Here is a 25,421-nt window from a genome sequence, read left to right as displayed (position 1 = left end):
ACCTTTGCTCTCTCTACCTATGCCCCTCTCACACTCCAGAGCCTGGAAGCCTGTAGCTACTGGAACCCCAGCGCAAGGGCATCCTGCAGTCTGCTATATCTCCCTAGGAGTCTAGACCACTGCTACAGAAGGCACAGGTCTGTATAGCCCTAGGGAGTGGCTCCACACACTGCCCTTTCCCCACTCAGTTGTGTGTACTTTGGATCATCTGGCTACACACTGGAGCACCAGACCTGCTAGGATGACTCCCAGGACTCTGTCTGGAAGCTTCAGTAAAGCGCTAGACTTGTCCTGGATGGCCGAACAGTAGCTTTAACCTTTAATTCCTGCAGCCACTCAAGGCCAATGACCCCTGGGAACAAACATATGCATCCCAAACAGGACATTCTGGGGCCTAGAGATCCCTTCCCAGTGATTGAAGGCAAAGACCAGACCTTGCCTCATATGAAGTCAGTTCTCTGCAAGTAGGATGTGTCACACACCATGTTCCCAAAGACACAGAGCTAGGCAGTGCTGGAAAGTCTGGGAACTGACAGGGAAAAGCCACTTCCTGGCTGCTTTCCCACTTTCAAGTTTAGTGAGTCTGTGTTTGTCTATTTGGTAATGCTTTGTTTTAGTTTAACATTTTAAAAAGATTTTATGTGTATGAGTGTTTGTCTGCATGTATATATGTGTTCCATGCACATGTCTGGTGTCTGCAAAGGCCAGAAGAGGGCATCAGATCCCCTGGAATTGGAGTTAAAGATGGTTGTGAGCTGCCATGTGGGTTCTGGGAGTCAAACCTGGGTCCTCTGCAAAAGCAGTCAGTGCTCTGAACTGCTGAGCCTTCTCTACAGCCTCTTAGACATTTTGTGTTATTCATTCATTCATTCATTCATTCATTCATTCATTCATTCATTCAAGTGTGGGTGTGTGCTCACATGCCACAGCATACATTAGAGGTCAGAGGACAACTTTTTTTTTTAAAAAAAAAAAAGGGTTATTTATTATGTATACAGTGTTCTGCCTACATGTATGTCTGCAGGCCAGAAGAGGGCACCAGATCTCATTATAGATGATTGTGAGCCACCATGTGGTTTCTGGGAATTGAACTCAGGATCTTTGGAAGAGCAGGCAGTGCCCCTAACCACTGAGCCATCTCTCCAGCCCCCTTTAGGCATGATTTTTATAAATTTCTTTTCGGACAACTTTTATGAGTTGTTTTCTTTTTTTTTTTTCTCCTACCATGTGGGTCCAGATGTCGGGCTTGGCAATAGGCACCTTTACCTGCTGAACATCTTACCAGCCCTGGTTGTTTTTTGTTTGTTTGTAGTTTGGGTTTTATCAGTTCTTTTGCTTTGTTGAGACAGGGTCTCACTAAGTAGCCTTGGCTGGTCAAGAGCTCACTGTGTAGACCAGGTTGACCTCAAACTCATAGAGATCCATTGGTTTCTGTGCTGGGGTTAGCAGTATGTATCATCATGCCTGGAATCCTGATAGGTTTTGTTGGTGGTGGTGGTGGTGGTGGTGCGTGCGTGCGTGCGTGCGTGCGTGCGTGCGTGCGTGCGTGCGTGTGTGTGTGTGTGTGTGTGTGTGTGTCTGATTTTGAGATTTTGAGGCAGGGTCTTGCTATGTAGCCCAAGCTGGCTTAGAATTTTCAGAATTCCCGTCTCAGATTCCTGAGTGCAGGGATTACAGATGTGTGCTACCATACTTGTCTGTGTTTAGTGATCTTGAGAAAATTGCTTAACATATTGGTGCCTACCAGCCAAATACCACCAGGAACCTTCCTGATTGTCCACAGATTTCATTAGTGGTTGCTCACAAGGAGGCAGGATGCACGTGAAACTGGAGAATGTTTCCAGAGAGGTGAGGGTGGGACTTACCGAAGGATTTGGGCTCCTGAGAGATGATTTTTAAGGGGATATTCAAGGTAGCAAAGGTTTGTGGATTGGGTGCTGTCAGGAGAAGGGACAGTGATACAAATGTGCTTCCTCATAACTTTTATCTAGGCAGTAGGGAGAGAGGCAGGGGTAAAATGCCTCAAATGGTAAAGAACTGCCATATCTCACATGAGCCAAGATTGGCTGGCATGAGTCACTTTTGTGGCAATCTTGTTTTTTTCCATGCTTAGCCATCTTATGGAGTGGTCTTGCTCTGTCACCACTGATTGGTGCTCTGTGGTGACAGGAGGATGACAGGCAAGGTGGGCAGCTCCCAGCATTCAGAGGGAGGAGCTGGTTTTCTTCCTTTCTCATTCCTCAATTTCACCACTGAGAGCATGGAGATGGTAACACCATCTAACATAATAGACCACAGTGAGAACCAAGAGTAATCACACACAGTGTCCCACATAAAATGAAACACAACGGCCAGTACAATCCACCAGCGCTATGGCTAAGGAAAACAAGTTTATGGTAATACGAAGAAAGAAAATCCAAATAAAGCTAGATACAGGAAAGAGAGAGATGGGGGAAGACCCTGAGCAAGGACATCAGCTGAGGGCAATCCCTGAGCTGAAGTCTGTCCTAAAGTTCCCCCTTTGCCTCCTGCCTCAAGCCGAGGCAGCCATAGTGTGTGTGTGTGTGTAGGAGATGAAAAAGATGTGATAGCAATACATATGAAGGATTATGGCCAATGCAAGGGTAGTTAACACCCAAAGGCCAGTAAATATAAGTAAGGCACAGGAATAGAATACAGGATAAGGCTAGGCATGGAGATGCATGCCTTTAATCCCAGCACTTGGGGATGCAGAGGCAGGCTGATCTCTGTGAGTCAAAAGTCCAGGCCAGCCAGAGATGAGAGTGAGACCCTGTCTCAAACAAACAATAACCCAAAGCAAATCAAACAACTATAGTATAAAGAACAAACCTGTTGTAGAATATTAGTTGAAGATGTGTTGTATTCATTTATGCCATGGCATATTTGTTTAATGATGCCAAGATGTGTTGCATTCTTTTATGTTGCATTTGTTTAACTCTGTTAACCTGTGTTACTTTGCCTGCCTAAAACACCTGATTGGTCTAATAAAGAGCTGAATGGCCAATAGTGAGGCAGGAGAAAGGATAGGCGGGGCTGTCAGGCAGAGAGAATAAATAGGAGAGAAATCTGGGAAGAGAAGATCAGGGAACAAGAAAAGAGAAGAAGACATCAGGGCCCAGCCACCCAGCTACACAACAAGTCACAGAGTACGAAGTAAAGAAATGTATATAGAAAGGTAAAAGCCCAGAGGCAAAAGATAGATAGGATAATTTAAGAAAAGCTGGCAAGAAACAAGCCAAGCTAAGACTGGGCATTTATAAGAATAAGACTCCATGTGACTTATTTGGGAGCTGGGTGGCAGGCCCCCAAAGAATGAAGAAATAATAATAATAAAAAAAAGTTACACAAACCCACATGAGTATCCTGAGGAAAAAAAAAATCACAAGACAAAATTCAGTACCTTCTTATGGTTAAAAACAAAAATAAACACTCAGCAAACTGGAGGTAGAATGGAGCATCTTCAATCTGAAAGGTAGAAACCCACAACGTTTTCCTCCCAGGCATCAGAACAAGAATGGCTGTTCTTGCCGTGTCCACTCTAGTCAAAGGTTCCAGTCACAGCAATTCAGTCAGAAAAAGAAACCAAAGCCATTCAAATCAGGAATCAAGAAGTAAGACTATCTCTATTTGTAGGTGGCAAGGTCCATAATTGAATTCCCTGAGGAATCCACCAAAAGTATTTAAGCCAGTAAGTTTAAGATTATATAATGTGAGTTCAAACTACAAAAACTAATTAAATTTTCATAAGCAAGGAACAGTCTGAAAATGGTACTGAGAAAATAATTCCTTTTATAATATCAAAAAGAATAGAAGACTGAAGAATAAATTTAAACCTAAGACTTGTGTACTGAGACATGGGGAGAACATGAAATAGGGAGATTTTTAAAACTCCTGTCCTTAAAAAAGGAAATAAAAAGCCTTGTATATTGACAGGGTAGAGAAGGCACTGGGGTATCCAGTTGCCTTAAGCCACCCCCAAATCCATCTGCTCAGAAAGAAAGTAATTGTTTGTGAAACCTTGGCTGCTTGATCAGCTATCATATGTACTGGCCAGGGGAGGCTTTCAACTCCTCTCAAAGCAACTGGAAACCCAGGACAGACCAGTAGGTGGGGTGCAGTCCCTCTGGACAGGAAGGCTAGCTTCAGAGGAAGCCCAGGATTTGGACAACTGGGAGGCCAGCCAGGGCCACTGTGGCTATGCCCAGCTGCAGGCTGAGTTACGTCCTTGGAAGGTGGAGGGTCAGAGTATGGCCATCAGAGCCTTAGAGGTCCCTAAGTAACCTCAGGTCTGCATCCCTGATGGCTTCGCCTCTGGGGCCCTGCGTTTCAGAACAGTCTTCAAGGCCTGCAGGATAGTGTCCTGGCTGTTCCGAATGTTGTAATCAGTGAGCTGAAGCAGACGGTCAAAATCTTCCTCCTTGTAAGTCATGTTGTACAGGATGTAAGGGGAGTCTTCCCCTGTGAGATCCACCAACCCTGCCTTGAGCTCATCAGGGCTGCGCCGAACACCTGCCCAAGGGTGAGGGAAGAGTCAGGAGTAGGACACACAGGAGTCTGAGCCCTGTGCAAGGGGGGTCCTTGCTTTTCCCTTCACCCAGAATTACAAATGTAGGTGATAAGAAATGACTCTGAGGTAAGAGGAGTTTGTCACCCTCACACTCCCACAGCATGACACTCCTCCCACAGTTTAGACAGCTCATGGGACTGCTCATGGCTTCTCAGGAAGCTAGAAACTGCCACAAAGAGGAACAATGTGATCAATGAATGGATTCAGAAAGCTCCTGGTGGGAACAAAGAGGGGAATTTCCTTGGAATTCTGAGACTTGGCTAAGGGTAAAACTGGAAGCCCAGAAGGGCAGTGGTGGCGCACACCTTTAATTCCAGCACTCGGGAGGCAGAGGCAGGTAGATCTCTGTGAGTTTGAGGCCAGCCTCATCTACAAAGGTATATGGAGAAACCCTGTCTCAAAAACAAAACAAAACAAAACAAACAAACAAAAAACTGGAAGCCCAGTACCTAAGGCCTGTCATCTGGCTACTCAGAGGCCAAGGCAGGATTTTAAATCCAAGGCCTGGTCTAACACTGAGATCACAGACAGCCTGGGCAACTTTAAAACCTGAGCTGGGGATGTAGTTACTGAGCACTAACTACATTCTTATGCGGGAGGCCTTAGATTTTATACCCAGTATAAGACAAGAAAAAGAAATGGGCCCTGGAAAGATGACTGATCAATTAAAAACACTACTGCTTTTCCAGAGGACCCATGTTTGATTTCCAGCCCCCACTCGGGAGCTCATAACCATCTGCCACTTCAGTTCCAGGGGGTCTGATGCCCTCTCTGCCCTCCTTGGGCACCAGAGCATGCAAATGGTACACAGACATTCATGCAGGCAAAAGCCCATATTTTAAAAAGAAAAAGGAAGGAAGGAAAAAAGGAAGGTAGGGAAAGAAAGGAAGAAAAAGTAGAACCAGAAAGCAAGTGTGATAGCACACACAAGTAATCCCAGCACTCAGGAAGCTGAGGCAGGAGGATTGCTATGAAGTTGAGGCCACATAGTGAGTACCAGGTCGGATGAGGCTATGCAGAAAGGCCTTATACCAAAAAAAAGAGCAAAACTAGAAGAGTCAGAATTATGGTTATCAGCTAGAAAACTGGGAACAATGCACAAAGGCAGACATTAAATTTTCCTACCCGGAGAAGATAAAACTCTGACAAGTTGGTGGAAATGAAGGAATGTGATGAGGGCTTAGATTTGAGGGGCACTCGAAGAAAGGCCCAGGTCCCCTAGAAGGGGTCCCAGGCCACACAGGGCAGGAAAGCAGAGGGTCCTGGACAACGTGTGGGCATCACTCGCCTAGGCTAGGGAGGCGTGGCTAGGATGAGGAGGCATGGCCAGCGAGCCAGAAAACCTGATAAAAAAACCTTTTCTGGAGGGCATAGGAAGGGAGTGGTGGCCTCACCAGGGGCTGAGTGGTCCCTAAAGGAGCCATTGACCAGTGGGAAGTGCAGCAGAACAGGTGCCTCGGGGCAGGTAGGATCTGAGAAAAGGTGGCATTCCTGGGGCTGGCGTTGGTCCTCAGGGCTGGGCTCCACGTGGGGGAAGGGCAGGCCCTGAGCCCTGCAGTACGTCTCAGATTGCTGCAGCCCCTAGAGGAGCGGAGGAAAGCAGAGGCAGCTGTGTCACCTCAGATCCATGCCAAGTCTGTTCCAGCCCCCACTTGCTCCCTCAGCATCAAGACAGCAGTCTGGCCCGCCCTGTCCTGAGTTACTCAGGCCTCGGAGGGGATCCAAGGATCTGGGTGGTTAAAACAGCCATACCCAACCCCCTACTGTCATTGCACCATCAGTTGAGTCTTAGACCTGGAGGGCTTCAGTCAGGCACCTAGATGTGCATGCTGCCATTACTGCCACTCAGAGTTCCTAGAGAAAGTTGAGAGCCGGCTGTCGAGGTGCTTGGGATCTCCTGCCAGCTCTGTCCAGCTATTGTATCCCAAAGAGGTTCCATTCACCTGTCTTGGGATCCCAGAGCTCAGCCACCACCACTGCCCTTCCCAACCCAGGACCCAGAAAGACCCTGTGGATTACAGCGTCTTCCCTTAGTCATGGGCAGTATGGGGACGTGGCAGAGTGGCCTGACTGCCCATCCATGGAAGCCAGTCTGGCCAGACAGCGGGTTCCCACAGAGTGACTAGGCACCTCAAAGGGCGAGAATTGGGAGTAATTGAAGGAGAGTATGAGGTCCACTTGGCGACCTGGGCGGAGCATGGAGGGACAGCTGTTGTTGATGAAGTAGGCAGCATCCACTAGGCAGAGCTGAGTGTCCTGTGGGGTCAGCTGATTGGGGGTGTTATCTAGGTGGCAATCTGATAGGGAAAGGCGGTACTAGTTAGAAGCAGCCACCTTTGCATAGGTACCCCCACACCCCTGTGACCCCATTTCCCTCCGTGTCCCCTTCTTGTGCCTGTCTGGTGTCACCCTCTGAATTCGGGTCCCCTAAGCCCCACAATGGGATCTCCAGACCATACTCCAAAAGCATATCTCCCCACAGACCTCTGCCAGCTAGCAGCCACAGCTCAACCCCAACCAGAAGCCTGGCCTTGTGGGGACATGTGGCCATGTCCTTACCTGCCCAGGTGGAGAAGTCTTTCTGGTTACGGTAGTCCCGGTGCAGCTGGAGGCCACGGAGGAAGTTGGCACTGCACTGGTGGAATGGCCGGCCACTCAGAAAGCCCTTAAATGCCTGGGCCAGGGCTGTTCCAGGTTGCAGCCATGAGGCCTCCACATAGGAGGAGGTTCCTGCTAAGGCCGAGGACTCCTCTGCATCAAGAGTAACAGGCATTGCTCTTATGAGGGACCCCAAAATGCCTCTCTTACACCTGCCTCGAAAAGGGAGTGGCCTCATCCCAGGCCCCCATCTCTAGCACCCTCTTCTACCTGAGTTCTGGACATCCACAATGGCATTCTTCCAGTCTTTCCCAGAGGTAACATCATACCAGATATCCATCAAGTTCACAGAGAAAATGTTGCTCCAGATACCTGCAGGCCAAGTTCCCCAAACTAAATAGAGTCCTTAGGTCCCTGTGCCCTGTCTTTCCCACATGAACAATGAATGATCCCCACTCTTGGGTGTCAATGGAAAACGGGCATGGTGAGAGAGCGGCTGCCGCAAAGGGTCTTCCCCACTGCCCACCTGTCCCTCACCCCGGGGCTCTGCTCAGACCTGAGCTACAGGAGTCCTGTCCAGAAAGCAGCTTCCACTCACCTTCCAGAAAGCAGATCTGGGATTCGGGGAGCCTCTTCATCAGCCTCCCCATGAAGAACTCAGAGCCAAAGAGCTCAGGAGTGACAAAGCCTCCATATTTCAGGAACCCAACTTCATAGGGAGAGAACTCCACCCATTCTGATGCGATGGGAAAGAGAGGCAGGGAGATGAGGGGAGTAGGGAAGGGGGCTCAAATCACTGTTGAGGGCCAGTGATACTGCCCCTGTCAGGCCTTTGGCTTCCCCCATCTGCTACCAACCCTGCAGGTGTGAGGAAAGCAGACTCCTATGTGAGCATTCTCACTGGCTCCTGTCCACTTGTACAGACACCTCCCCGACTGGCTGCTGGGCTCATCAATGATGGCATCCTTCCAGAAGCTAGCCATTGTGTGCACGATTTGTGCTAATGGGTTCTCTGGGGACTCTTAGGGCAGGGAGGAGGAGTTAGAGGATGGAGTGGGGAGGGCTTTACCCTTGAAGTGCAGGGTGTCCAGATTGTTCTCTTTGACATTGAGGCTCAAGTAGAGGGGCAGAGGGTTCTGACCCCGCTCCAGTGCAGCTCTCTGTCCTGACAGTTTCTGGTCTGTCACCTAGGGTTGGAAGCATTAGGACATGAGTGAGAAGGAGTACTTTGGGGGCAATAACTCCTAAAGGGCCAGGGCAGGGTGGGGACACAGAGGGAGGCTGCAGCTCCATTGGGTTCTGGGAGTTATGAGTGTATGTAGCCAGTTCTGATCAGTTCTATATGCGGTCTACATATCTCCAGGGAGAGTCATTCTCCAAGACGGCCATATCAACAGCAACTCATCTCCTTCCCACTCCTTCTTTACACACACACAACACACACACACACACACACACACACACACACACACACACACACAGAGAGAGAGAGAGAGAGAGAGAGAGAGAGGAGAGAGACATACACACAGAGAGACATACACAGAGATACATACACAGCACACATACATACACAAGACACAGACATACACACAGATACACACAGACACAGACACACACACACACACACACCCTTTTCCAAGAAGCACACAGCAATCTTTTAGGCTACATTCTATGATGTGCCAATGGATGTCATGTCCTTTGCAGGTTCACTTGACTGCATTTCAAGTCTGGGCTTCTTCCAAATGCTTTCCTGACATTCTCGCTCCACCCAACAAAAGATTAAGGAAAAAATGTTGAAACTGAAGGCTGAGTATATAACTCAGTTGATAGAACAACTCACCTACCAGGCATGAGACCCTAGGGTGAGCCTTCACAACACATAAAACAGGGATGGTAATCCAAGCACTTGAGGGATAACAGCAGGAGGATTAAGAGTTCAAGGCCAGCCTCAGCTACATAGCAAGTTGGATGCCAGCCTGGGCTACATGAGACAGTCTCCAAACAATTACTATAAATTACATATATAAACTCACACTGAAGTCATTATTAGAGGGTCAAATGGCAATTAAATAAACATTTTCTTTATAGCTGGGATCAAACTGTTATTTTAGCACCTCATAAAATGTAGTCAAATAAGCTCCTCCCTCTGTTAATTAGCTGTTGCCACCAGACAGAAGTCAGTAAAAGCACAGCACATTCTAAACAGAATATGAATTCAAACAGTAGGTCCAAAGGACACACAGGACACATTAATACAATAAAAACATTTGAAGTAATTACATTGGCCTGATAAATTCAATGCTACTTCAATTAGAATCCCAACATTAATAGCAAAATATGACTAATTGGTTCGATGATGAAGAGCAGAAGGCCAAGAAAAGCCAGAAAAATTTGAAAGAAGAATCAAAATGTATACTGACTGATCATCAGAATTAGAACTGTGAAGCAAGGCCTTCTACCCCAGCAGGACCAATGGCCAGAAGAACTCACAGAGACTGACAGCATACACGGGCCCCAGCTGATCCGTGCCAGACGGGTCCCATGCTGAGAGGAGGAGACACATGCCCCTATCCCTAATTTAGTAGCTTCATCCAATTGATAGCCTCTTAGTTTTCTCCAGCAGTCTCACTGGAGATGAAATGAAAAATCAGTTGTCTCTAATGGGTTCTCTCTGGGGATATAATTCACTCAAGGGCAGGGCAGGCCCCATGCCCAGAGGTGGATGGTCAACACAAAACTAACTCAGTGGCATCCTTGGATGTTCTTTGTCTCATAATTTTTTGTCAAGGCACTTTCTTCTTCTTCTTCCTCTTCCTCTTCTTCTTCTTCTCCTTTCCCACCTCCTCCTCCCCCTCTTTCTCTTCCTTCATCTTACAGGTCCTTTGTATGTATTAGAGCTTCTGGTTTTGTGTTTTTATGGGGCTCCTGTGTCTTCGAACATGTGTGTTTCTGTGTCTGTATGTGCTTCTGTTTGTTTGCTTTGCTCTGTTCAGATTTGTTTGCTTTTGTTTTATTTTATTCTTCTTCAGCTGTCTGTAATGTTTTCTAGGGAGAGAGAAAAGGGGTGTGGATATGGATCAAAGGGGAGGTGGGGAGGATCTAGGAGTTGAGGGAGGGAAAACCATAATAAGAATCTATTGTATGAAAAAAATCTATTTTAGATGAAAGAATATAGGAAAAAAGAAAATGGCTATGTGTCGTGGAATAATCTTTGTGTACACTGTGAAGAAGTGTCACTTGAATTGGTTTAATAAAAAGCTAAATGGCTGCCGGGCGCTGGTGGTGCACGCCTTTAATCCCAGCACTCGGGAGGCAGAGGCAGGTGGATCTCTGTGAGTTTGAGGCCAGCCTGGTCTCCAGAGCGAGTGCCAGGACAGGCTCCAAAGTTACACAGAGAAACCCTGTCTCAGGAAAAAAAAAAAAAAGCTAAATGACCAATAAATAGGCAGGATTTTCAGGTACAGAGAGAACCCTTGGAAGAAGAAGGGCGGAGAGACCATGAGATGCAGAGCCAGCAGGATGCGCAGTACAGAGATGAGCTCATAAAGCCATGAGGCAGAAAGTAAATTAATAGAAATGGAGCTCGTTAGAAACAAGCCGAAGCTATGGCCAGGCTTTCATAATTGATGATAAGTCTCCATGTCATTATTGAAGTTGACAGTATAATGAAAAATCTGCTTACAGCTATATTGCTGACAGTGATCTACAGATCCAATCAATCCCTCTTTAAATTCTAATGACATTCCTCACAGAACTCAGGATGGGTCCCAAAATTCACATGGAAGCGCGTGTACACACACACACACACACACACACACACACACACACACCCTAAATAGCCACAGCAATTCTGATTTTAAAAAATTATGATATCAAATTATGCTATAAAGCTACAATAACAAAAACAAAAATAGTATGGTACTGGCATAGAAACAGACATGTAGATTGATGGAATAAAAGATCCAGAAATATATACATACAGATGCAGTCTCCTGAGTTTTGATAAAAGTGAAAAACTACTTTGGAGAAAATATGGTCTCATCAACAATGGTGCTGGGGAACTATATATTCATGTGTATAAGAACAAAACCAGTTTCTTATGTCTTACTCCATGCAAAATCAGTTTAAAATGGGTCAAAGACCTTAACTTTGTAACCAATACAGGAAAGCACTCCAATATCCAAGGAAACAATAGCAAAACTCAACAGATGGGAATCTAATAAATTAGCTTCTGTATAGCAAAGGACACAACCATCAGAGGGGAGAGACAGTCTACAGAACAGCAGGAAAATGTTGTCAGTGACTCACCTGATGGGATTAATATCTGGAAAACATGAAGAGCTCAAAATACCAAATACTCCAAACCCTAGAATCTAATCTACAAATGGACAAATTCTCAAAAGAAGCACAAATGTCCAATAAATACGTGATTCAGCATCCTTAGGCATAAAGGAAATAGAAGATGCCCTCTTACCAAGTCTCAGTGCTTATTATCAAAAAAATGAACAGCAATAAATTAGGATTTGAGGGGAAAGGAACAACACACTGCTGCTGGGAATGTAGATCAAAGGGGTCACTATGCAAATGAGTATGGAGGTCCTAAAAAAAAAAAAAAACACTAAGGCACTAAGTCAGCACACCACAGTGACGCCTATGACACTATATCCATTGCTACAGTGTTTATGAAAGTCAGGTTATAGAACCAGCTTTGGTGTCCACTGTCAGATGAATAGGCACAGGAAATATGGCATATATACAATGGAGTCCCATCAGCCATGGAGAATAAAATGCATGCAACTATATGTCACTGTGTCTGGAAAAACAAGCCAGCCTCAGAAAAGCATGTATGTTCTCTAGATTTGGAGTCTCGATTTGTCTTTTGTTTGTTTGTTTTTGTTTTTGTTTTGTTTTTTGTTTTTTTGAGACAGGGTTTCTCTGTGTAGCTTTGGAGCCTATCCTGGCACTCGCTCTGAAGACCAGGCTGGCCTCGAACTCAGAGATCCACCTGCCTCTGCCTCCCGAGTGCTGGGATTAAAGGTGTGTGCCACCAATGCCTGGCTAGATTTGTTTTTAAAGGCCTAAAAATAGAAGGGTGACTATCTGAGAAGAGGAAGGGGACCAGGAGGATGAGGAGGAGAGACAAGCAAGGGTATTAAAGAATGAATATGCTAAGGTCACTACAAACACAGACAGAAATGTCATATGGGACCCATTATTCTATACAACAAATATACAGCAATAAGAAATAAAATGATCTTACAAAGAAGAAAAATCCTCAAAACTCAGATGCTTTCTTTTTTGTTTGTTTGTTTTGTTTTTTAAGACAGTGTTTCTTTGTGTAGCCCTGGCTGTCCTAGAACTAGCTCTGTAGACCAGGCTGGCCTTGAACTCACAGAGATCCACCTGCCTCTGTCTCCGAAGTCCTGGGACTAAAGGCCTACACCACCACTGCCCAGTGGGCGAGGGGGTGTTTCAGAGACGTCATCTTGAGCCTGGAGGGTGGTGCGTCTGCTGCTAGAAGGAAGCGCTTTAGAATCGTTCCAGATCTGCAAGGACAGCCCCAGGTGCTGTTCTTCGGCCACCACCAACCTTTTAAAATTTTCTTTTCAGACAGGGTCTTTCGCTGGCCTGGAACTTGCTAAGTACTAGGCTGGCTGGCCAGTGGGCCACAAGAACTCACTGTCTTCATCTCCCCAGTCCTGGGATTTACAGACACCTGGGATTGAACCCATGCCCTGTGCTTACAAAGTAAGCTCTTTACCAACCAAACTATCCCCCTAGCCCTTGTTTTACATTTGAAAGTTCTCATATCCCAGGTGTTTCAGATGCTTTTTAAACTTTGCTGAAGACAGGCAGTGGTGCCTCATGCCTTTAATCCCAGCACTTGGGAGGCAGAGGCAGGTGGATCTCTGTGAGTTCAAGGCCAGCCTGGTCTACAAAGTGAGTTCCAGGACAGGCTCCAAAACTCCAAAGAGAAACCCTTTCTGAAAAAAACGAAACAAAAGAAAACAAAAGAAACAACTTTGTTGAGACAGATATATGAGGTAAAATAATAGTGGGAGTTGTATTGATGTCAGATCCAGGAATTTATCTCTAAACTGCTGAAAGGAACCGTGTAGTCAAGTATTCCTATAAGCCTGTTGTGATGATGTTCCTGGGACAATAGGATAGACTTGTAACCGCTAACAGTGCTTAATTCTATGCCAAGGCACTATTGAGTGCCCCAACCACCTTATGGAGTACTCTCAGCCGCCATAGACGAGGAGACTGAGGGAAGAAGGTGAACTAATTGCCTAAGGACGTACCACTGGTAAAATGCACTGTGGTTAGGACCCAGGGAATCTGGATCCAAAGCCTATGCTTTGAACCCCACCCTAATGGCGAAGAAAAATAACGTTTCATACTGAGTTACACATTAAATGGCATTCTAGTAATCAGCTTAACCAACACAAAAGCCTTGCTTGCTTAACTCATTGAATTTCAGTTCTTGGGAGGTCCAGAAATTTTATAGCAATTAATTGAAGAACTTACTGAGAAAGAAAGCATTCTGGCATTGGACAGACACTAACTCTCGCATTCTTTTTGTGTATTTGTTTGTTTGAGACAGAGTCCCCCAGTGTACCAGGCTTGCCTCACATTTCTTATGTAGCCTCTGCTGGCCTTGAATCCCTTTGAGCTGACCTCCCAAGTGCTGAGAACCGATGCATTCTCTCAGAGCCTCTTCCACCCTCAAGAGACCATGCCATGGTGCTGAGCAGACAGCATACCTGCCCATGCAGCTTGGACTCCAACACCAGGCCCCACAGGTCTGCTATGGTGGTGGTGTGTCCCTGCTCTGCCCGAAGCTTCAGTGCCTGGTGGTAGCTTGCCAAGTGTTCAGGGGAGAATTCCCTCCACAGGCTCTTAGCCACATGCTCCCTGGCATGGCTGATGGGTCCGTCGAGGTCCTTCTGTGACCACTCTGGGTCCTGGTACAAGTGGGCCATTGTCCTGGGGGGGGGCCACAAGGGGATAAAAGCTAGACCCAGTACAGTCTCTGCAATCCCACCCACCCTGTGTCTAATCCCTAAAGGAGGGATTGTTGAGCTCCCACTGCCTAGAAAGTCCATCTGGAGACATATTTTGGGACTTCCTTCCAGTCCTGGGCTGTCCTGGGTATGAAATGGGCCTTGTATAGGCTTGTTGTGTTTTGGGTTTTGTTTGCTGGGCTGAAGCTGGACCTAGAGTCTCTTACATGTATGCAGGTACTTCAGCGAAGAGCACACTTCCAGCCCACATGTAATTTAGAGTCTCAGTAGCTACACTAGAAAGCCAGCACGAGACCAGCAAAAATTGCTTCAATAATTTATGTCATGAACTCAGTAACAGCAGCAGCCAGCCGCAGGCCTAAAAAGGAAACTTCCCCTTCTTCCCTCCTCCTCTTTGCTCTGAGGGAGCAGAGAGTAGACACTGTTATCTTTGTGTAAAGAACAGTCTTTCCTTTTTTTTTTTTCTTCCTTTTTTGGCCCCTTTATTGTTTAGGCAAGATCTCACCTGCAACTCATGGCAATCCTCCTGCATCAGTCTCCCAAGTGCTAGGATTACAGGCATGGCTACCATGCCCAACTTAGTATAAAATAATTTTTTATCTCAATTTCCTCACCTGTACTATATAAACGAGAAGGAAAACTCCCTCAGAAAATGGTGTGAGCCCTAAGCATCAACTGTGAGGCCAGCTGGAGGTCCTGGTGTGAGTCCGTCTTAGGCCACTGCCTGCATGGGCTGCCTTTTGTCAGCCTATGAGTGTGTCTCTTATCATACAGGTTTGGATATGAGCCAATTGAGAGTCAGAGAAATTGTCCAAGGCCAGCCAAGCCTGCAAATAGTCTGCCAAAAGCAAATCCAGCATCCTCTGGGCCCTCCTTCCTGCTCCTTAGTACCTAGGAAAAACCCTCTGATGTCAATGTGCTCCTGGCAAGACTTCTGGTTAACTGTTTCTTCCTTTTGAGAAAGCTGCTTGGTTCCCATCAGGTCATACTGCTCTATCCACATGGGATCCCCCATACAAAGGCCCCTTGACATCCACTCTGTCCCTATTCTGAGCCCTGATCTTTTCTGCTGTTCCAGTCTCTGTGACCCTTACCACGTAGAGCCTGAGATGCCACTGAAATAAGTCACACAGTCCAGGAGGCCCAACTTCTGAAGTGCCAACAGGTGGCCGTAGAGTGATACCATAGCCCGGACACCTCCTCCCTCAGCCATGATGCCCACAACAGGGACCTGGACCATACAGAGATGCAGACTTGCTTAACAGATAGGAACAAGTCATCTTCTGTCTCACTCAGGGACCCAGCCTGTTCCCTGTCTCCAGGAAAGGGCCTTGCAGTCAGGGCCTGATGGAGTTATCATAGGTTTGAGGGACAACCCTCAGCACAGAGCAGAGCCCCACAGAGATCAGGAACCCCATCCTTCCCAACAGTCCAACTCCACTCTTTGAAGAACGAGAGGGCACAGGCCAGCCCAAAATTTCTATTTCCACATCCCTGCTGTACCCCCAAACCTCATCTTCCTTCAAGTCCTCATCCAGTTGCAGGGCCTGCTTCAGGGCGGCGGCCACCACCTGCTTCCTCCTGCCTAGGAAGGCCTGCTCCTCTGGGCAGAGCCCACAGCCCAGCCTCACAGCCAGCTCCTGAGGGCTGAGATGGTGGAGGATCCAGGGTTAGGAGAAAACTGCACGGCTCACTCTTTGGGTGACCAAGCCATGGTGAGCTTCTGAAAAAACTCCCTCTACCTGCTGCTTAGCACTTTCCCTTCTTGGTCCCACAGAGATCAGTGTCCTTACCAGCAGTCTGTCTTAAGCTGCAGCTTCACTTCTGGGACCTGAAATCAAAGCCAGAGACTCTGTTCAGAATATCCCAAACCCTGCAGGAGACATAGGTATCTCTGGGGCGTGTGAACATCTCCATTCCATTCCTATTGGCACTTGCCCTCCAGCTGAGGCCACTTACATTTGTAGCAGGAATGTCTACAGTCACCTCCTTCCCTGTGGTCAAGGACTTCAAGGGTACATTGAAGGGTATAGTTGAGGTATTTGAGTTCCAGCCACTGTTTCTGGAGCTCTGAAGGGAAACATTTCAATCATTCATTTATTTATTCATTCATTCAACAAATTCTGAGTGTCTAAACTGCAAACAGGACAGCCCTTCCCCAATAATACAAAGCTAATTACAACTGCAAATAATATGGCTGATACTACTTGCAAAGACACTGTTCTCACTAAATCACATGTCAATTTGTAAAGAAATGGGGTGTGGCTGGGAGTGGTGGTGGTGCACACCTTTAACACCACTTGGGAGGCAGAGACAGGCGGATCTCTGAGTTTGAGGCCAGCCTGGTCTGCAGAGCCAGTTCCAAACCAGCCACTAGTACGACCCTCTCTAAAAATATTTCTCAAAGAAAAAGAAGGCAATAGTGTGATGTCAGTAATGAACTAATGTCAGTAATGAATTGATGTCATCAGTGTGATGTCAGTAATGAACTAATGTCAGCAGTGTGAGGTCAGCAGTGTGATGTCAGTAATGAACTAATGTCAGTATTGTGACATCAGTACATTATAGTGTGATAGGGTAGAATATTGTAAACAAAGGGGGGTATGGGAATATGTCTGTGATGAGGAGGTCATAGAGGTCATCTTTGAAGAGTTGTTTCTTGGACTAAGATGAGGAGGAGGAGAAGCCAGGGGCAGAAGAGGATGAGGAGGTATTAGAGGGAGCCAGAAGACCCAAAAAGCACTTGTTATGTTTGAAAAACAAAGGGAGAGAAGGATGGTGGGAGCATCAAGGAGGACCTTGAACAAAATGATACCGCAGAGGTGGACAAGGCCAGGCTGCACAGACTGACTGTGAGCACAGACAGGTTTTATTCCACCAACACTAGTTCCTCTGATAGAGAAGCCATCCGAGCACCAAAAGATTGATACCACGTAGCTGTCCCCAAGTCCCTGTTGATGTTCCCTGTCTGCCAGGGTATGGGACTTAACTGAGAGAGGCTGACAAAAACAGGAAAGGCCTGGTTTTTGTAGGGGAAAGGCCAGGGAGCTAGTGAAAGGCTAAGAGTGTTGGGAGAGTTGGAAAGTAGAGACTCACCCTCAGGCACCCACTCAGCTCTGTGTCTTGGCCCCTCAAGTAGTGGAAGCTGAAGGTAGAGGCTGTGTCCAGGGCAAATGTCTGTGTGTCCTCATATGACCCTTTCAGCACAAGCTCCAGCTCTAGTTTTTCCTGACCTAGGGAAGAGATGGAACAGATGAAAACAAGGGAGAAAAGACCTTGGATGTAGAGGTGGAGGCTGGACCACAGTAAGCAGGACCCTAAAGAGGGTCTTCGCAGGCTGCTGTGTGTCACAGCCCTGTGGGACTCCCTCCTGTGGCGGAGATGCCCCCTTACCCTGCAGGTTCCCCAGCAGCCTATGCTCCCTATGGTCCAGGCAAAGTTCAGAAGTTCTCACCTGCTGCCATGGTGGTGCTCCCAACTCGGTCCAGACAGACATCCAGGCGTGACAGTTCTCGGGCCTGGACAGACCACATCATAGGCAAGGGATCCCCAGGGTAAGCTGAGGTCCCCTCTACCTCAACTCTGGGCACCACTGAACATCATCCAACCCCACCCCCCACACACACAGAACAAGAAGTGGGGTTCACCCATCTCTGACCTGCTGCAAACTGTTCTGCCAGTGGTCCATGTGGAAAATTCAAGACAGCCCATCCCCACCCCACCCTGTTCTTAGCTTTACTGAGTCTCTGGAAGCTCTGAAAGCCCCCAGCTCTCAGGTTTAGGTCTCTCTCTCTGTTATGTCTCCAGTCTTTATCTTACGGACTCCCAAGTAGTATGTGGGAACCCCAGGTTCCCTGACACTGGAGGTATCAGAGAGGCACTCAGAGCCATGGTGACCAGAGCATCCTTCATTAGCCCCAGTACCACTGACTTGCCTTCAGCACTCTCCCAGTGAAGCTCAGTGCCTGGTGCTGCTTTGCTCAGCCTTTCCAACAGAAATGACTCTAACTACCCACTGCTGCCCCACAACCCAGAGAAGCCACAACTTCTGTGCAAGTTATGCTACTAAGTCTCAATATGTAGCCCTGGCAGGACTGGAACTCACTATATAGACCGGGCTAACCTCAAATCCATGACAGACTTCTACCATGGTGCCAGCTACACTGTGAATTCCTTTTAAAGGTAAACTAGCCATCGGACCGGCACTTGCAAGCTCTGAGGGTGAGTGCTCCTGAGGTGTGCTCCAGGGGATAGTTCCAGGTTTTATTCACCTGATGCCTCCTGCTATGAACCCCACACCCAGTAGGTAGCTTTCTATGCAGCGCTCACCACCTTGTGGCCATTACTACTCACTGCAGTTTCATGGGATCTCGAGGAGCTAACAGACAGGCTAGCACATCACACTGGAAACTCCCTCCAAGCCTCAGTGACCTCAATATTAATAAATGATGATGGGCCTGGCATGCAGGACTTCACTGTGGTTTTAAGGAAGTTAATCTCCAAGGACTCTGTTCATTGTTCATAACTACGCATCATCAGAAAGCACCTACATTTTCTCCTCAGTTCCTCAGCTATCCGGTTAGAAGCGAGAACCGTCTCAGCACAGCCACCTGCCCCCTTTCAATGTGCCCTTCAGCTCGAGACCCCTCTAAGCCCCACAGCTTTGGGTAACCACCTGGTTGGGGATCTGGGGTAGTTTGAACACAAAGCCCTGCCCTTGTCTTCTCCCTTTTCCTCCACATCCCAGAATCCCACCCCCAATTTCCCCTCTTATGAATCTCCTCCACTGAGTCATAGGAAGGTTGTTACCACAAGAACATTGTTGGTGATGAGGTTTTCTGGAGGGTCCAACCTGGAAAAGTCAAAACATCCATTACAAAAGGACTTACAAAAGCAAAGGTGTCCTTCATTCACCCACCCTCTCACTGTCCGAATTCCCATCCACAGGCAATCACCCTGGGTGATTCAAGATGAGGGGAGAGGCCACTAGGGAAGGCAAGGGAAAGAAGAGCAAGGGCAGGGGAATGCCAGCTACCCTTCTCCTTGATCCCAAGAGGAGACCCAGACCTGGCTGGCGGGGGTGGGGAGGTGAAGGAGGGTGACTCAGCTGGACAGACCAACAAAGAATCTGGGTCAGGGCCAGTTTCCTGAGTAGAGCTCGTGTCCCGAGCCACTCCCTGGACTGTTCATTCTTACTCACAATTTTTCCATCAGGAACTCTACATCTAACTCTTCTGGTCCCTGTAATCAAAGGGGTGAGCAAGTCATCAGCACTTACAGTTGACCCTGTTCTCTTAAAAAACATTATCCTACCAACTCCAGCAGTCTCTGAGGAAGGTGTGCTATTACGACTATTTCCAATACAAAACTGAAGAAATAGCAGTCTAGGGCAAGACAAACTACTTCCTAAAATACCCGAGGCTAATGGGACTAGGAGGACTATCTTTCTTTTGGGTCCCCAAACCCTGATGGGGCTGAAGGTAAAAGTCAAGCTCAGTCAAAGGTGACGTGAGGATATCAAGGCCCGTTTTCTTTTCCCTGTTGAGGAGCCCCGTTCCCCCACCCCCAGCTCCCCACTCCGAAATTCTACCCTCCGCTCCCCAAGCCTGCAGCAGGAACTCAAACAAGACCTTGGTGGGGCAGCCCTGAACCTCTTGTGCAGTGAGCCTACACTGCCCCCTCGTGGTTGCACTGAACAGTGTTTTGAGGGCTATCTTGGAAGTGACTTAAAGCTCTGGCATGGGGTAATGCAGGAGGCAACATCAGCTGGACCAGCCCATTTCCTGTTCAAATGAAAAGCAGCTCCTGCCAGGTGAACGAGTGCAGTCAGCAGCATCCTGGCAGTCAGGAAAAGTTAAGCAATTTCCTCAGCCTGGAACCTTACTCACCCACCTGAGGATTCAGGCGGAAGGTTTTCTGGAGCAGTTGGCCAGGGAGGATTTCTGAGACATCATAGGAAACTTTGAAGCAGATATCATCTTTCACAATTAAGTCTTCATCATAGATAGTCAGTTCAAGGATGTTCTAAGGGCCAGGAACATAACATAGTATCAATTCATTGCAACAATACCTCACATGCAAGTGTAAAATAAGTATAAGGAAATCAGGTAAGCTCCTTAGTTCCTACTCATGATTTTAAATTATTGAATATTTTATTTAATATTTATACAAGAACATAAGGTGTTTGGATCCAATTTACCACCACCCCACCCCCTCCCTTCCAATTCCTCCTTCACCCACAACTCCTCCCATCTTCACGAGTTTTCTCATGTTCTCTCCATCTCTCTCTCTGATTTATTACCTGCTGAGTCCATTTAGTACTGCCTGTATGTGCACAAGCACAGGACCATCCACCGGATGGTAGCCCTTCAGGGTCAGAATCCCTACCTAGAGAAAGCTGACTCTTCTTCTCCCAGATGCCATTAACTGCTGATAGTTCCTGCGACAGGGGCAGGACTTCATGAGCCCCTCCCCCAACCAAGTTCTGTTTTACAGAGAATAAAAGCAGACTGGGGGTTCACTCCTGTAATCCTAGCCCTTGGAAGGTTACTGCAGGAGGACTGGTCTAGTCTGAACTATACAATGATTGTATGTATGTATGTATGCAGGCAGGCAGGCATGTATGTTTCTTGAAGAATTTTCTTCCTAGGTAGAGCATGGTGGACCATATCTGCAATCTAGCAGCCAGGAGGCAAAGACAGGGTTATTACTGTAAATTCAAGGCCAGCTTAGCTACTTGGTGAGATCTAAGCCATCCAAACCTACGTAAAAAGAGCCTGTCTTAAAAAAGCAAAATCAAAAAACCAAGCTGGGTATGGTTGCACATCCCTTTAACCCAACCACTCTGGAGGCAGAGTCTGGCGGATCTCTGTGAGTTCAAGGCCAGCATAGACCCTATCTGACATAGCAAGACCCTATCTGAATAATAGAAAACAAGAAAAAGGAAAAAATCAACAAACAAAAAAAAATTTTTAATTTCTTTTGGGGCAGGCAAAATGTTCATTGGGTGAAGCCACCTGCTGGCAACCCTGACAGACAGGACCCACATGGTGGAGGGAGTGACTGACTCCCAAAGTGTTGTCCTCTGATCTCCACAGAATAAACAAATGTAGTCTAAATTTGGGGAGAGTTTTCAACTAGTCTGCTTTGCTAGTTCCCCAAAACATCCAGAGGCAAGTGCCAAGCATTGTGTGACAGTTTTCTACAGTTTCCCCTTTAGCCCCACAGTACCCCATTAAAGAGGGATGCTTTCTATCCCACATCACAGATGGGTCTAGGGAGAAGCAGCAGCTTGCTTCACATCAACCCTACTGCCGGGGACTGGCATTCCTTCACGCATTCTTGTCCACAGCACACAGTCTGGAGCACAAAGACATCCCTCCCCTGAGTTCCCCCTCTCCAGTACTGGAGCAATCCTGCTTGGTCCCAAGACCCTCCTGTGGGGGGAAGAGCTATGGGAGTGGCTAGTGCTACCCCGACCTTTACCTTGACCTGACTCTGGATGAGGAAGTTGAAGGTCTCATTCCATACAGGATGACTGGAGTTGGTGACAGTTTTGGTCTTGAATTTCATTCCAGGAGCTGTTGGCAGCAGTAGAGTCACATACGGATCTGCCTTACTCACTGACAAAGTCAAGGGAACCGTCCATCAGATGAGAGAACTCCGTACATCTTTTCCAGGAGCTTTGCCCAGGTTCCTATGGCAACCTCAGTATCCACTGAAGGCAGCCAGGCCCCACCCCAAAGAATGCCTGGTCCTTTCCCTTGGGATCCAGTCCCTACCCACAGATAATCACTCACACAGGTCAGCCCTAGGCAGACTCCGAGCCTCCAGGATCTTCACAGTGAGCTTCCAGAAGACAGCGGCCTCCTCCTGCAAAGAGATCCCAAGCCCCTTAGTTCTCCAGCAGCCCCCCAAACCTGGAGATGCTGTCCAGGTCTCTGACCCCACTCATCTGTCTAGTACATGGTGATGCTGCCAGGATGCCAGGCCTTTGGGGAACACCTCTAGAGAACAAATAGCCATTGTCTACCACTGTCCTTGGTGTTACGATTCTGGTCTTTGGCAATCATGGGATGGCAGGTAATCTGGGGGTAGTTCTGGTGGGGTCGTCTCTTCAGTCACAAAATCCCAAGTATAGCGAATGAAACAGGGAACTGAGGACAAGGAGTGCCACCTCACGGTCAGGGGGAGATGGTCATAGTCAGACCTTCCAGAGAGGGCTGTCCTTTGTGGAAGCAGTCCACTGCCTGTTCCTTTGTGTCTCATGGTGGGCTAGGCCAAGGTAACCCATTGGCCCATGGTACCCACAACTTCTAAATGTGAATGAATGATTATTCTCTGAGCCAAGCAACTACCATCTTTGGGAGTTCAGCCTTGCCCTCTTGCCAAAGAATTATTCCAGATGGTCTTATTGACTGTTTACACCCCTCATGGGAGGAGAGAACATGGGACCCTCACCTGAGCACCCAGAGACGCTCTTCTACCTGTTGCATGCAATTCCGCATTAATGACAGATGGCCTCCAGGAGGGCCACCTGTGTAACTATGAGAAAGCCATCATCCCTGCTGGGCTAAAGATTTTCTGATGTTTGGGAGAAGAAGCACCCACACTCCTTAGTTAACCCTTCACCTATGCTCTGATCATACTTCAGTTAGTTGTTGAGAGCTTGGGAAAAGGGGTAGCTATTATTTATGTCTTTCCCCAGGAAGGAATTTTATCAGCACTGTGGTTCAATCATCTGTAATTCATTGGCCATGAGTTAGGCAACTCCAAGAAGATCATGTCAGGACAGAGAATGGAGGTGAAAGGCCATTGTATATTCAGATGCTCATGAGTCAAGTGAGGCCTCAGATAAGCCCAAGAGAAAGCAAATGAGTGGGTAGCAAGAGAGCAGTCAGAGGGCAGCAGTACCCAGCTAGCTGAGTCATGGCAGAGCCCCACACCGGCTGAAATCCTGGGACCCAGGGGACTCCCTGTTTTCTTCAATTTGGGTTTGGTTGCCCAGCTTTTCCTAGGTGACCTACAAAAACAATCCCTATAATCTGAGGTGACTCACATGAGCCTGGCAGGGTTCTGGGCTGACCGAAAGGAAGGCCATTGGCCTTGCATCATCTTGACAGAGAGCCTGCCAAGAGGACCACCATCTGTGGGTGGGTGGTTCCATCAGGAAGAGTCCACGCGGGGCGGGGGGACCCTTAGAATGGGTCTGTAGGAAGGGCATTATGTGAACAGGCAATGTGCAGTAGCAGCTCCCAGCTGGGGCAGGGGACCAAGTAGGGCCATAGATGGCAAGACCCCACAAGGGGCACCACTTACGTGAGGGCACATGAGCTATTAGCCCTGGGGAGAATCCACTGAAAACCCCAGACTGGGGCTTCTGCCACTCAGGCTCTGCCACCCAATTAGACCCAGACCAACACTGAATGAGAAAGAGCTCCTAGGACACTCATCTCCTCCCTCCCCAAGGCAGGCAGAAGCTGCATGGCAAGCAGTGGACATAAGCAGGGAGACAGGTATTGTGAATGCTAAGATGCTTTCCTGTTGTGCCTCTCACTGCTCTGCAGCCTGCCTGGTCAGAGGTCCTTGTGCCCCTGGAACAGATCTGATTTTGCACAGATGCTTCCTACTAGAGTCTGAGTGTGGGGATCCAAAGCTCTTCTGCCATAGAGAACAGAAAAGGGTGACAACCAAAGCAGAATGGCTCAGAAAGTGGCCTGTCCCGGCACCTTTCCCTTCCTCTCCATGGCTGTATGCTGAATTTTCCTGACATTTCTCTCTGTCTCTCTGTCGTCTCTCTCGCACACGCACACACACACACACACACACACACACACAGATGTGATTACTTTTGCAATGCCAGCAACATTCCAACCCCATAGTCCTTAAGCTAGAAGTAATGATTATCAGGAAATTAGTCAATTTTTAGGCTCCTGGATCCATGTCCTCCCCTACTCAAGATCCTCCACTGCTTGACACACAGATGATAACTGGGATGATGCTGGCCCAGGAGCAGTGTTGGGTTTCAATGGCCCTCTCTGAAACAGAGTACCAGCATAGGCATCAGGCCTTGCTCACCTTCTTCTCTGGCCAGGCTAAGACCCCATAAGCCCATAGCCCATGACTGCTTTAAACAACTTGAGAAGGGTCTGAGAAGGTGACTGTGCCTACTGCTCAAACTAGAGTATCTGAATTAGGATTGATTCCCAGCCCAGCATAGAAGCCAGACATGGTGGTGTGAATCTCCAAGCCCAGCGCATGAGAGAAGAATCCCCACACTTTCCCCTGTGACCGTGGTGGGGCTTTGCGGGAGTTAGGGGGGCAGGGAAGGCAAGGCAGATGCTGTGGCCAGAGCTCCCTATCCAGTTCCTCAGAATCACACCGAAGCTCCTCATAGAACCAGTCTCTGATGCCAACCAGTTCTGCCAACCAGTCTCCTGCCACCAGGGAAAGTCCAGGCCCCAATCAGCAGCAAAGAAGACCAGAAGCAGTTGCTGGAGCTCACCTGTTTTGGGAGACACTTTTCCAACTAGGCAGGCAGGACGTATTAGTCAATCATATTAGTCGAAAGCACCCAATCCTGGAAACACCAGTTTCCAGCAAGGTGCTTCCCAGATATGGGGAAGATTCAGGCTCTCAACCCCTAAACCTGGGCATTTGTTTACTCCTGGGTCTGGACCCAGAGTAGGCAAGGGAGGAAGGAGAAGGATAAGTGGCCTACCCCAGGGAAATCAGCTGGGACTTCAGGCATTTCATCAACCATTATGAGACGTGGGGCTCCTAAGAGGAGGGAGCAATAGAGCCAGGACAAGCCAGCCCCTCCACCACCCTGTCACATCGGGATGTTTCCACTGATGGCTGACTTGGGGATGGCTAGGACAATAAATCTTGTCTTCCAGTGAACACGCCCCTCTCCACCTCCCCCAGGACTCCCTGGTGTCCAGCCTGCAGTGCCCAAGTCTTTTCCTGGTTCTGCTTGCTCTGCGTTACTTAGGCTGCATTTTGGGACCCCAGTGAGAAACCCATCAAGGTCTGCAAATGAAGAATAGGGCCTTGGAGAATCACCTTGGATACTTCCTGGGGCACTAGGAAGGAACAGAGGAGCTATTCCTGACAGCCTTGGTCTCTAGTACAGGGAGAGAACTCTGGGCTGAGAGGAGGAGCAAACAGTTTGTGGGATCCTTGGCCTAGATGCAGCCTCAGAGCTC

At 47.9% G+C, this 25,421-nt stretch overlaps 1 protein-coding gene across 1 annotated transcript; it reads right to left on the bottom strand.

Annotated features, from left to right (window-relative positions):
• Positions 1-3,408: 3,408 nt before the first annotated feature.
• Pla2g4d (phospholipase A2 group IVD) lies at positions 3,409-24,976 on the bottom strand. The gene is made up of 21 exons (XM_027422131.2): positions 24,935-24,976; positions 22,675-22,758; positions 22,014-22,086; positions 21,700-21,836; positions 20,107-20,238; positions 19,415-19,455; positions 19,024-19,066; positions 17,669-17,732; positions 17,311-17,447; positions 16,174-16,284; positions 16,008-16,045; positions 15,726-15,861; positions 15,309-15,445; positions 13,954-14,176; positions 8,256-8,373; positions 7,785-7,922; positions 7,457-7,558; positions 7,148-7,339; positions 6,719-6,885; positions 5,983-6,169; positions 3,409-4,530 (listed from the first exon to the last, which is right to left on the bottom strand). Exons 1-21 carry the CDS (start codon positions 24,974-24,976, stop codon positions 4,304-4,306), a joined length of 2,529 nt encoding a protein of 842 aa, XP_027277932.2. The 3' UTR covers positions 3,409-4,303.
• Positions 24,977-25,421: the final 445 nt, after the last annotated feature.

The sequence above is a fragment of the Cricetulus griseus genome, chromosome 6 (genome assembly GCF_003668045.3).
Source record: "Cricetulus griseus strain 17A/GY chromosome 6, alternate assembly CriGri-PICRH-1.0, whole genome shotgun sequence".
NCBI classification, from domain to species: Eukaryota; Metazoa; Chordata; class Mammalia; order Rodentia; family Cricetidae; genus Cricetulus; species Cricetulus griseus.
The sequence above is the reverse complement of the archived record's forward strand: the minus strand, read 5'-3'. Positions and strand labels throughout refer to the sequence as shown.